Raw genomic sequence first — 13,253 nt, 5'->3', positions numbered from 1 at the left:
AGGCAGAGGTTGCAGTGAGCCGAGATCTCGCCACTGCACTCCAACCTAGGTGATAGAGCAAGACTCTGTCTCAAAAAAAAAAAAAAAAATATTAGCCAGGAGTGGTGGTGGGCACCTGTAATCCCAGCTATTCAGGAGGCTAAGGCAAGAGAATCACTTGAACTCGGGAGGCAGAGGTTGTAGTGAGCCAAGATTACACCATTGCACTCCAGCCTGGGCAACAACAGTGGGACTCTGTCTCAAAAAAAACAAAGTGCCTTGGCCGGGCGCGGTGGCTCAAGCCTGTAATCCCAGCACTTTGGGAGGCCGAGGCGGGTGGATCACGAGGTCAAGAGATCGAGACCATCCTGGTCAACGTGGTGAAACCCTGTCTCTACTAAAAAATCCAAAAAAATTAGCTGGGCATGGTGGCGTGTGCCTGTAATCCCAGCTACTCAGGAGGCTGAGGCAGGAGAATTGCCTGAACCCAGGAGGCGGAGGTTGCGGTGAGCCGAGATCGCACCATTGCACTCCAGCCTGGGTAACAAGCGAAACTCCGTCTCAAAAAAAAAAAAAACCAAAGTGCCTTGAAGAGATTTAATTCTTTTGGAATCAACTCAGTTCTTTCCAGCTTAATGGCCTTTTCACACACAGTTCATTCTGTCTGGAAAACTCTTCCTTGCACACTGCACATTACTCCCCTACCCTTCAACTATGCCTAGCAAATTCATATTTATTGTTTAGACTATATTCCACAAACAGGTATTCCCTTATCACTCATATTAGGTTTAAATGTATTTTTTTTTCCTCTTTGCAACGATAACAATTGTAATTGAATAGCTACTGATGTAATGACTCATTTAACATCCGACTCTCCTATTATAAACTCCACAATGGCAAAAGCCCCTTTAAAGCACATGCCACAATGCCTGCAAAACATGAAAAGAAGTAGCATGAAACTTCTCAAACACCATTGCTTTATTCACAATGAGGGATGTCCATACTTCCTGTCCCCACTGGCTAAAACCAGGATGCTGAGCCACAAATACACAGATAAGCCTGGCACGCGTTCCTAAAGAGGTACTATAAACTTAAATGCCCACAGAAATCAAAGCAAGATAACACAGATGAGTGAAGCAGCTGGGCATAAGAACAAAAGCACAAGAACTATGATAAATGACAAAAGAACACCTGGTCTCTGTATCTAAGTACAATAGTGAATTGTACTGACTATAGCAAATTATAGCACTAATGTTCAAAAAATTAGCTGAGGTTAATTAAGCAGAGGTTGATGGCTACTCATAACCCCACCCAAGTGTTGCCAGTAGAGACGAGAAACGCCAGAAGCTGGAAATCTAAGATTTATGAGATATTTCCCCATTTTTAAATTCTGTCAATTAATTCAAACATATTAACATTTTACCACCTATGAAGGCCAAAAAAACCCCTTCTGCAGAGCCCAATGAGCCCATCAGTTTGCAGGTTGTTCTAAAGCTTTTATTTTACTTGATGATTTGTGAGAAAACGAAATTATGTACAAACGAACACAGATTATAAAATAAAACACACCTCCAAAAAAGCTTTTCTTTTTGAGACAGGTCTCACTCTGTTACCTAGACTGGAGTGCAGTGGCACAATCATGGCTCAGTGCAGCCTCAATCTTCCAGGCTCAAGTGATCCTTCTACGTCAGCCTCCTGAATAGCAGGGCTACAGGCACATACCACCATGCCCTGCTAATTTTCTTTTCTTTTTTTTTTTTAAACAGTGTCTTGCTCTGTTGCCCAGGCTAGAGTACGGTGGAGCCATCTTGGCTCACTGCAACCTCCGCTTCCCAGGTTCAAGTGATTATCCTGCCTCAGCCTCCTGAGTGACTGGTATTACAGGCACCTGCCACCACACCCAGCTAATTTTTATATTTTTAGTAGAGACAGAGTTCCGCCATGTTGGCCAGACTGGTATCGAATTCCTGACCTCAGGTGATCTGCCCACCTCAGCCTCCCAAAGTGCTGGGATTACAGGTGTGAGCCACTGCGCCCAGTTCATTTTTTTTTTTTTTTTTTTTTTTTGTAGAGACAGGGTCTCATTATGCTGCCAGGCTGATCTCAAACTCCTGGGCTCAATGATCGTCTTGCCTGAGCCTCCTAAAGTACTGGGGTTAAAAGCATGAGCCACTCCACCCAGCCAAAAACCCTTTCTTTTTTTTTTTTTTTTTGAGACGGAGTTTCGCTCGTTACCCAGGCTGGAGTGCAATGGCATGATCTCGGCTCACCGCAACCTCCGCCTCCTGAAAAACTCTTTCTTTTTAAGAAAAAATTTAGTCTTTAACCATTTCAAGCTAACATTCTCCACTCTAACCACCTCCCCTTTCTACTATGACACCCAAAAACTCCTAAAGTTCTCTACATTCTTCTTGGACCTTAGGAGAATTGGGGCAGAAGACTGAGAAGCACTGACTAGTTAGAAAGAAATTGGAGGCTGGGCGCGGTGGCTCAAGCCTGTAATCCCAGCACTTTGGGAGGCCAAGGCGGGTGGATCACGAGGTCGAGAGATAGAGACCATCCTGGTCAACATGGTGAAACCCCGTCTCTACTAAAAATACAAAAAATTAGCTGGGCATGGTGGCACGTGCCTGTAATCCCAGCTACTCAGGAGGCTGAGGCAGGAGAATTGCCTGAACCCAGGAGGCGGAGGTTGCAGTGAGCCGACATCGCGCCATTGCACTCCAGCCTGGGTAACAAGAGCGAAACTCCGTCTCAAAAAAAAAAAAAAAAAAAAAAAAAAGAAATTGGAGGCATTCGAGTCACAAAGACCAGGTTCAAAGCCCAGCTCTGTCACTTACTAGCAATGTACTCTAGAGTAAGTTATCTAATTTCCTTGCCCATCAATTTTCCCCTCTATACTATGGAAATAACATAATGTCTTCATTGAACAGCTGCTTTAAGAACAGGATTAAATAAGATTATACTATATGTCAAACACCCAATACAGGACCCAATACAGAGGATGAACTCAAGACATGGATACTATAAAGATATGCATAAGACACAGTAAAAGATGAATGTTGTTTAGGGTATGAATTAAACACTCTGGTTTTAAAACTGATGGGTTACTTCAATTGGTAGACGGAAAACATGCCTAATAGTTCTGATAATACTCCTAAATGCTTTTTTTTTTTTTTTCCTGAGATGGAGTCTCGCTCTGTCACTCAGGCTGGAGTGCAATGGCACAATCTTAGCTCACTGCAATCTCTGCCTCCTGGGTGCAAGTGATTCTCCTGCCTCAGTCTCCTGAATAGCTGGGATTACAGGTGCATGCCACCATGACCGGCTAATTTTTGTATTTTTAGTAGAGATGCGGTTTTACCATGTTGGCCAGGCTGGTCTCAAACTCCAGACCTCAAGTGATCCACCTGCCTCAGCCTCTCAAAACGCTAGGATTACAGGCACAAGTCAACCCACCTGGCCCCTAAATACTTTTGAATGACTTTTTTTCTACTAACAGGAATGCTTATTCGTTTCACATGCACAAGACAGATAATGATTTGAATAAGGCATAAAAATTGTTATTACCTTTACAAAAGAGATTCCAACTATCAGTACTAACATAATACTAATACAATCCTCCAGTCCCATTTCCTAATCCACAAGAAAAAGATTAATCCTTTTATCCTTTGAATCAGGCAACAGGTACAGATAAAAGAACCAATCCGATAATACACTTAAACTCCTTCAAACATTGTATACCTGCTTGTCCTGTTTGGCTGAGGTAACTGCTCAATGACCTGACTGATGGAACCACATGTGTCCAAGTTAGAAGAATCCACAGGGTCTGAAAAAAACAAATGAATATTAGCACAAAGGATATTTACCACCAAACTTTAATACAAAATCAATAATACAGACAATACCAATCTAATCAGTGACACTAGCACATCAAATTTTGAGTGCCTACTATGCAGATACCACAGTAGGCTTCCTTATATACACTGGACATAATCAAATAAAGTTTAAATCCACCCAGCTCCAACAAGAGCACCCAAAAAATGCAAAGGGGACCAAGAGCTTTAAACATCTCACCTGCAACCTTGTTTTCTTTCAAATGTTCATTGAACTCCCTATTACTGTCTCCTCGTTCTTCTTCAGCTGTCTGTTCAGGATTGGACACAACATCCTAGGAAATACACATACAAAATATCCCCAATATATATGAACTAGTTCAAAATGAAACATACTATTTGCGAACAATTTTTCCAATCAACTTTATTGAGAAGATAGTGATCTTCTAAATAATTATGTTTGCTGGTTGTTCTAGGTTTAAAGAAAAAAAAAATCTACTCAATCATTTTCAAACAAGACATCACTCACCAACACAGGATTTTCTTTGTGCGTCTGAAGATTAGGAAGGTGTCGAGACAGCATACTGAAGTGAGAACCAGAATCATCTTCTAGAACCTGGCTTTCAGGCTGAGAATCTTCAATTATCAGGCAAGGAGTATCTTGCTGAGAGAAATCTGAATCCAACTGACTTCCAGTAGGGTCCATCTGCTCCCCTGGAATGGAATAACAAAAGATCAGTTCCGTGTAACGGACTAGCCTTGCTCACGCAGTCTAAGCCTAAATAATGGGCGGAAGTACAAGAGCTGGGAAAGGGGGCCAGTTCAGGACTCCTCCAATTAGAATATTTTATTTGTAATTGCTGCAAGCACTTTCCTATCATGCCTACCAAGTCATCCATTCCTCGTTATTTACAATAAGCCTGCCTATCCCTCCCTCTTTTTCATCACCTTCTCGTAGACACCCTTTCCCCTCCTTCCTAACCTCTTTTTCTCCCCGCCCCTTTTTCCACCCCCACCCCCACCCCACAACTCTCCCAACGTCCTTCTGGCGCCTCTACCGCCGCCCAAAAGACTGCTTTGTAGTATCTGTTCGCCAGAAGCCACACAGCCTTTCAGCTTTCCTCACGACCACCAAGCCTTCCTAGCTACCGTTTCCCCACCCCCTCCTCAGGGCCCTCCAACCCCTTCCCCGTCACCGCCGCCATGCTTGCCACCCCGCCCCCTCCGGTCAGCCATCCCTTCAGACCCGAAATACAGGCCTTCAGAGCACACTGCACTCCCATTTCTCTCCAAACAGTACCAGGCATCCCGGCGGGAGGTCCCTCGCACTCGAGCAAGAGGTTTCTGCACGCTCCCCAAGTCCCTCCAGATCGATCCCCAGGTCTCCGCTGTCGCCACCGCCGCCACCGGCCGCGAACTCCCCCTTTCCCGGCTCGTCACACAATATTGGATCGTCCATTCGCTGCTACTGCCCGCCACTCAAGAAATCCTACGGATGATAGGCAGCTGAGGCAGAGTGCCCCGCCCCACGTAAGAAAAAGGAACACGGCGGCGCGTTTCCATGGCAGCATGGACGTTGCAGGCCCTCCCCTTAGCAGAGCCGTAGAATGACGGTATCCTTGAACCGAAGGGACCTTGAAAGGGCGAGAAATACCTTCCCTTGCTTCCAGGACGATTGCATTTACCACTGCTCACACATTTCAGAACCTCTACCTGCTTTTTCTCGTTCATGCCCCTTAATTCCCTTCCCTCATTCTCTTTCCTGGAAAAGGAGAGAGTTTCGCAGCTTTCTCTTAACAGGGCAAAGAAGAAGCGACTTGAGGATGGCTAGTACTTCAGAGCTGGTAAAACGGAGAGACTCTTTCTTCTTTGACACAGGGTTAACCTGTGTCAATCAGGATCCCTTTTGTGGGCCTCTATTCTGAATTCAAGGGCCTGACATTGTATGTCTACCAGGGTGTTTTTGGGTTTTGTTCGTTTTTACATTGTATCCGAGCTCCAGTAAGCCATATTTCTTCCCATTGCCCTTTCCAGCCTAGAACGTATTTCAAGCGTCACATTTGTTTATCCTAGCTTTATCTTTTATGGGATTGCCTACAGAGACTACAGCCCCAGACATATTTTGCACCTCCCATTAAAAGAAATGAGCTGTCATTCTCAAACTCCGTAGCAAAGAGAACAGCTGCCACCCTTTCTAACTAAATGACCTCAAAGATACCTCCAAGCCCAGAGATTATATTATCCTAATTATGGTGCCAGGGTCTTAAAGAGGGTGTGGCAGCTGTGCCAAGTCTTAATGAACCAAGCCTCCTGAGGCATATGTGTTTAGGTTTTTTTTTGTTGTTGAGGGGTGGGCGTTTATTATTTAAGTGGCAGTTGGATCCAGGATAGAATTCTAGCCAGAGCAGCTGTCAATAGGGAAAGCACCTAGCACAATGCCAAGCATGTACATAGTAGGCATTCAATAGAAGGCAGTTTTCTCTTTCTACCCAGGTTGATTTATTTCGGCACAGCCCAACCATGATTCTCCTTTTCTGTAAATGCCCAATTCAGCACTTGATATAGGCAAAGCTTATATAGGAAGTGGAGCTTCCTACCAATCTTCTCATTGCTGCTATAAATTACAGTGATCATATTTTCCAAACCAAAATCAAGGCATGTTGTCTGAATACATGTTACTTATGGGAACAAAAGAACTGACTCCTTGAAACTGTCCTGAAAAATCTATAGTCTATTACTGCCATAACTAGAACATAATTATGATCCCCAGAATATTTTATTAGTGGAGCTAAAATGAAATGGACCACACAGAGACACATCTCACTTCTTAACCTTAAAATCATTTATAATTGACTCTTTTCATACTCTATTCCTAAAGTTACAGAAAACCAGTGACTAAACAAACTTAATACTTAAAGGACCAGGTAAGATCAATACTAACTACACTAGGTGGACAAAGTGAGTTCATCTGCTCTATTTGAGAGGGCACAACCAACCAGGTCCTGTTATGAGCAAATTATGACCTTGAGTCCCATAAAAGTCCCCCAAAAGTCACCTTTTGTTTTTCTTCTCCAGCCTGCCTCTGCTTCCTCCCCAGGTGAAACACAAATAAACAGATGTGTTTGATTACTTGACAAGTGTGTTTGTCAAAACTCATAAAATGGTTGGGCTCAGGGTCTTACACCTGTAATCCCAGCACTTTGGGAGGCCAAGGCAGGTGGATTGCTCGAGCCCAGAAATTCAAGACCAGCCTGGGCAACAAGGCAAAACCCCATTGCTACAAAAAATATGAAAAAAAAATTAGTTGTATGTGGTAGCATGTTCCTGTAGTCTCAGCTCAGGAGGCTGAGGTGGAAGGATCTCCTCAACTAGGAAGCAGAGATTGCAATGAGCCAAGACTGCACCAATGCACTCCAGCCTGGGCAAGAGAGTTAGACCCTGTCTGAAACAAACAAACAAACAAAAAACCTAAAAACCTCAACCCGAGTAAAAGTAAACAGATGAATAAATGAGCCTGATCCATTTGCATTACTAAACAAAATAAGAGTCTTAAAAAAAAACAAAACTGTTAAGAAAAACTGTTAATTCCTTGTTAGGCAGTGTTGCAATTAAATTAATCATTAAATAATCCTGAAAAACAGAAACTACAGGCAGAATGGTTAGCCATGGAGGCTGTAACTGATTGCAGCTAGGTGAGCCAAAGGCCTTTACTGACCCCTAGTAGGCAAAGGACAAGCAGCACATCTTCTGTCTCCAAGTGCATCTTTATCTAAACCACCTTAGACAAATCTAAGTTACCTCTAAAGCCCTTCCAGAGAAGAAGACTCATCAGATCTGTTAACTCGATTTAAAGTTTAACAAAGCTCATTGTCATAAATTTTTCTTCTAAGCCTAATCTTCTAGTCTTCTAGCCTAAATCCTTTATTCTAGAATTTAAAGCCATTTCCTCTCATATTATCTTTAACTGGTATCTTTAAAATCTGGATGGATGTCATTAAGTTGGGATCATCTCATTAGGTCCTATAATTCTATAATAAATTTCAAACAAACAACAAATCTAAATGCTATATGACTTAATTTCAGTTTCTGAGTCTTTTTCTGAAGTCTCCTCAAAGACTTCTCTAAGCAAAGGAACCCTAGCCAGCTCATTCTTCCCTCACAGGTATTATTCATAAACCTTTAAAGTTGCTTTATGGAAACTCATAGTTTTGGAGCTCAGTGGCAGGGTACTCTACTGAGGAGACTTGACAAGTGCCAACCATATTTAATGACAGGAAAGCAATTATATATTTCTTGTGTGTGTGTGTGTGTGTGTGGAAATGGAGTCTCACTCTGTCACCCAGGCTGGAGGGCAGTTGCTCGATCTCAACTCACTGCAACCTCTGCTTGCTGGCCCAAGCGAGACTCCTGCATCAGCCACCCATACAGCTGGGATTACAGGTGCACACCACCATGTACAGCTAAATTTTTTTGGTATTTTTAGTAGAGATGGGTTTTCACCATGTTGGCAAGGCTGGTCTCGAATGCCTGACCTCAAGTGATCCACCCACTTCAGCCTCCCAAAGTGCTGGATTACAGGGGTGAGCCACTGCGTCCAGCCAATTATATATTCCTTTTAAGCTATAATATTAAATAAAGTATTATATGCTGACTTACAGGTAACCTATAATTGATTCTGATCCCTAACCTGCCTGTTGCACTTGGACCTATTGCACTTGGATCTATACAATCATGTTCAGGTATATTTATTGAATAAAACTAATTAACAACATATATTATATTTTTGCTATGTGGCAGGTACTGGGCTGTATTATATTCATTATCTCACCTGAAAGCCTCATAACTCTATAAGGGTTATACATGAGCAAACTAAGGTTTGGAGAGATGAAATAATTTGTACAACATCTCAGAGCTAATAAAAAGCAGTAGAAATTTGAACTAGTCTGCATAACTGCAGAGCTTTTATATAACCATGATTGAAGAGAAGCAGTGACAAACTGTAAAACAGTTGAGACAAATCATTTTTGTTTTAGAATGTATTTTTATTTGAATTCTGAATATGGGTGTCCCTAATATTCTGTGAATTTATAATAATTAAAATAATGTGATGAAAACAGAGGAGAACCTGGGTTTCTACTCAGAGTTGTCAACTCCACAGCCTATAAAGAAGTCCACAAAGAGGTGATGATATAATTAAAATGTGAAAGCCAAATTGTTTAAGGCAGTCAACAATTGCTTGTGATACTATATTAAACTCCTAACTGTAGGATGATACACGTGTAGATAGATACTTGCAACCTTTGCAGTAGAAGCAATTCCAACTGTTGTATATCTTACCTTTCCAGAACTTCATTCTGTCAATTTATGTAAGTAAACTTTTTATTTTGAAAAAGTTCAAAGCAAAAGAAAAGTTGCAAGAAGAGTATAATGAAAAACAATATAGGCCAGGTGTGGTGGCTTATGCCTATAATCCCAGCAATTTGGGAGGCTGAAGTAGGAGGATTGCTTGAGCCAGGAGGTAGAGGCTACAGTGAGCCATGGTCTCACCACTGCACTCCAAACTCGATGACAGAGCATGACCCTGTCTCAAATAATAATAATCTCTCATAAACCCTTCACCTAGTTAAATTTTGCCATGTTGTTCCTGTGCATTTTTTATTGTGGTAAAATATATATATATAACATAAAATTTACCATTTTAACCATTTTAAGTGTACAGTTTAGCAGCACTAAGTACATTCACATTATTGTACAACCCCACCACCATCCAGCTCCAGAAAATTATCATCTTCCCAAACTAAAGCTCTGTAACTCATTAAACAATAAATCCGCATTCCTCCCTTCGCCCTGGCAACCACTATTCTGCCTTCTGTCTTTACCAGTTTGCCTACTCTCTGTACCCTATATAAGTGCAATTATACAATATTTGTTGTTTTGTGTCTGGCTTATTTCACTTAGCATATCTTCAGGGTTCATCCATGTTGTAGCACATGTCAAAATTTCCTTCATTTTTAAGCCTGAATAATATTTCATTGTATATCTTTGTCACATTTTATTTTCAACTCCTGTTCATTTTAACCCACTTTCTGAACCTTTCTAGAGCCCTCAACTCTGTCATACCCAAGTACAGATGAGGCTCCTGAGGCACAATTAGCAGCACTGTGCCAACTCAGCACACTGCTCCCCCTTCTAGACGTCTTCATTTTCTGGCCAGCCAATCAGCTGCGGGCCCTCTTATTAACCTGAATCTCTCTCAGACACACAATACCAAGGACACTTTTGACTGTAGTATTAGCTGCAATTTTCCTCCTTCTACCTTTTCAAATATGCAGTCCAAAAAGCTCAACTGGCCAGGAGTGGTGGCTCACCCCTGTAATCCCAACACTTTGTGAGGCCAAGGCGGGTGGATCACTGAGGTCAGGAATTCAAGACCAGCCTGGCTAACCTGGTCAAACCCTGTCTCTACTAAAAGTACAAAAAATGGGGGCCAGGGCGAGCGCGCCTGCGCGGTGGGCGGCCTTTTCGCGTGTCGCGAGGTCTCTCCTTGCCTCTGTGCGCCAGAGTAGGAGTCTGAGGCTGACGGAGTCATGGCAGGACAGGCGTTTATAAAGTTTCTCCCACCCTGTGACCGAGTATTGGTTGAAAGGAGTGCTGCTGAAACTGTAACCAAAGGAGGCATTATGCTTCCAGAAAAATCTCAAGGAAAACTATTGCAAGCAACAGTAGTCGCTGTTGGATCCGGTTCTAAAGGAAAGGGTGGAGAGATTTAGCCAGTTAGCATGAAAGTTGGAGACAAAGTTCTTCTCCCAGAATATGAGGCACCAAAGTAGTTCTAGATGACAAGGATTATTTCCTATTTAGAGATGGTGGCATTCTTGGGAAGTACGTAGACTAAAATAAGTCACTATTGAAATGGCATCAATGTGAGCCGGGCGCGGTGGCTCAAGCCTGTAATCCCAGCACTTTGGGAGGCCGAGGCGGGTGGATCACGAGGTCGAGAGATCGAGACCAACCTGGTCAACATGGTGAAACCCCGTCTCTACTAAAAATACAAAAAATTAGCTGGGCATGGTGGCGCGTGCCTGTAATCCCAGCTACTTAGGAGGCTGAGGCAGGAGAATTGCCTGAACCCAGGAGGCGGAGGTTGCGGTGAGCCGAGATCGCGCCATTGCACTCCAGCCTGGGTAACAAGAGCGAAACTCCGTCTCAAAAAAAAAAAAAAAAAAAAAAAAAAAGAAATGGCATCAATGTGAAGCTGCCCATTCCACTGAAGTTCTGAAATCTTTCATCATGTAAACAATTTCCATATCTCTCTTTTATAATAAACTAATGATAACTGGGGGGAAAAAAGTACAAAAAATTAGCCAGGCACCTGTAATCCCACCTACTTGGGAGGCTGAGGCAGGAGAATCACTTGAACCCGGGAGGTGGAGGTGCCAGTGAGCCAAGATTGCACCACTGCACTCTAGCCTGGGCAACAAGAGTAAAACTCTGTCTAAAAAAATAAATAAAAATAAAAATAATAAAAGCTCGACTACTATGAGCCACATACCTGGAAACAGAAAAAAAAAAAAAAAAGAGAAACAGAAAGTTGTCATATGGAGGAGGGGAACACAGAATTCTTGACCATTTGAATTTTTTTTTTCCTTGAGGCAGGGACTCACTCTGTCACCCAGGCTGGAGTACAGTAGCAGGAGCATGGCTGATTGCCAACTTGACTTCACAGGCTTAAGTGATCCTCCCACCTCAGCCTCTTGAGTAGCTAACACTACAGGCATGTGAGACAGGGTCTCACTAGGTTGCCTAGGCTAGTCTTGAACTCCTGGACTCAAGTGATCCGCCTCCCTCAGTTTCCCAAAGTGCTGAGATTACAGGTGTGAGCCACAGCGTCTGGCCTAGCCCCATTTGAATATATTGGTTGGTTCGTTGGTTGGATTTTTCTTGAGACAAGGTCTTACTCTGTTGCCCAGGCTGGGGTGCAGTGGCACGATCACAGCTCACTGCGGCCTCAACCTCCCGGGCTCAAGTGATCCTCCCACCTTAGCATCCCCAGGAGCTAGGACTACAACCACACACCACCATGCCCAGCTAATTTTTTTATTTTCTTGTAGAGATGAGGTTTTGCCATGTTGCCCAGGCTGGTCTCAAATGGGCTCAAGCAATCCTCCCACCTTCACCTGCCAAAGTGCTGAGATTATAGGCATGAGGCACTATGCCTAGCCTTCCTATTTGAATAATGATGGAGGCTGCCATCCCCCCTTTTCTGGCTTCTCCTCTCTTTATATAGAAGTAATCACGCCGGGCGAGGTGGCTCAAGCCTGTAATCCCAGCACTTTGAGAGGCGGAGACGGGTGGATCACGAGGTCAAGAGATCGAGACCATCCTGGTCAACATGGTGAAACCTCGCCTCTACTAAAAATACAAAACATTAGCTGGGCGTGGTGGCACATGCCTGTAATCCCAGCTACTCAGGAGGCTGAGGCAGGAGAATTGCCTGACCCCAGGAGGCGGAGGTTGCGGTGAGCCGAGATCGCGCCATTGCACTCCAGCCTGGGTAACAAGAGCGAAACTCCGTCTCAAAAAAAAAAAAAAAAGAAGTAATCAATCTTCACATTCAAGTAGCATCTCCCCTCCACTCTACTTCTCTACAATGGCAATCTGGATTCAACCTCCATAAATCTAATTCCTAGCACAATGCCAGACACAAAGTAGTTACTTTATACATATTTATGACTGATTCTAAAATTTTCTTGTCAAATTACCTCATTATCAGCGAGGCGCAGTAACTCAAGTAATCTCAGTACTTTGGGAGGCTAAGGCAAGTGGACTGCTTGAGCCCAGGAATTCAAGACCAGCCTGGCCAGCATGATGAAACCCCGTCTCTACTGAAAATACAAAAATCAGCCGGGCATGGTGGCGCATACCTGTATTCCCAGCTACTCAGGAGGCTGAGGTAGAAGAATCACTTGAACCCAGGAGGTGGAAGTCACAGTGAGCTGAGATCACACCACCGCACTCCAGGCTGGGCTACACAGCAAGACTGTCTCAAAAAATAACAACAAATTACCTCATTATCTTTGACGTCTATCGTGTCTGATGCTGTTGCCATTCGCTCCTCAGAATTCTCATTTTGTGACTCGATATATCCTGGCTCTCCTCCATCATCTCAGCTTTTTTTTTTTTTTCCCAATTCCTAACTTCCTGGAAGCCAGAACTACAGAATAAAAATCGAGAGTGATACCAACATGCTCAACACAAATGAACCTTGAAAATACTATGCTAAGGGAAATAAGCCAAACAGAAAGAACAAATTTTGTGTGATTCCACTTATATGAGGTACCTTGAGCAGACAAATTCAGAAAGAGAGAAAGTAGAATGGTGGCTGCCAGGAGCTAGGAGGGGGGAGGAAAGGGAACTTATTGTTTAATGATTTACAGA

At 43.2% G+C, this 13,253-nt stretch overlaps 1 protein-coding gene and 1 pseudogene across 10 annotated transcripts in view; one reads left to right on the top strand and one right to left on the bottom strand.

The window, feature by feature from the left end:
• The window catches only part of TP53BP1 (tumor protein p53 binding protein 1), a 124,199-nt gene that overhangs the window by 96,141 nt on the left and 14,805 nt on the right, over nucleotides 1-13,253 (bottom strand). For 9 of the 10 annotated variants that reach the window (XM_074393754.1, XM_010339553.2, XM_074393753.1 and 6 more), the window contains 4 exons: nucleotides 5,116-5,304; nucleotides 4,345-4,529; nucleotides 4,057-4,150; nucleotides 3,724-3,808 (listed from right to left, as the gene is read on the bottom strand). In XM_074393754.1, coding sequence (XP_074249855.1) covers nucleotides 3,724-3,808; nucleotides 4,057-4,150; nucleotides 4,345-4,529; nucleotides 5,116-5,122 — 371 coding nt within the window. In that variant the 5' untranslated portion in view covers nucleotides 5,123-5,304. Of the gene's footprint in view, nucleotides 1-3,723; nucleotides 3,809-4,056; nucleotides 4,151-4,344; nucleotides 4,530-5,115; nucleotides 5,305-12,739; nucleotides 12,761-13,253 lie in introns of those variants that run through there. The other variant, XM_074393749.1, reaches the window with a different exon arrangement.
• Nucleotides 10,403-10,710, top strand: LOC101028184 (10 kDa heat shock protein, mitochondrial pseudogene; annotated as a pseudogene).

This window comes from Saimiri boliviensis, chromosome 2 (genome assembly GCF_048565385.1).
Source record: "Saimiri boliviensis isolate mSaiBol1 chromosome 2, mSaiBol1.pri, whole genome shotgun sequence".
NCBI lineage: Eukaryota > Metazoa > Chordata > Mammalia > Primates > Cebidae > Saimiri > Saimiri boliviensis.
The sequence above is the reverse complement of the archived record's forward strand: the minus strand, read 5'-3'. Positions and strand labels throughout refer to the sequence as shown.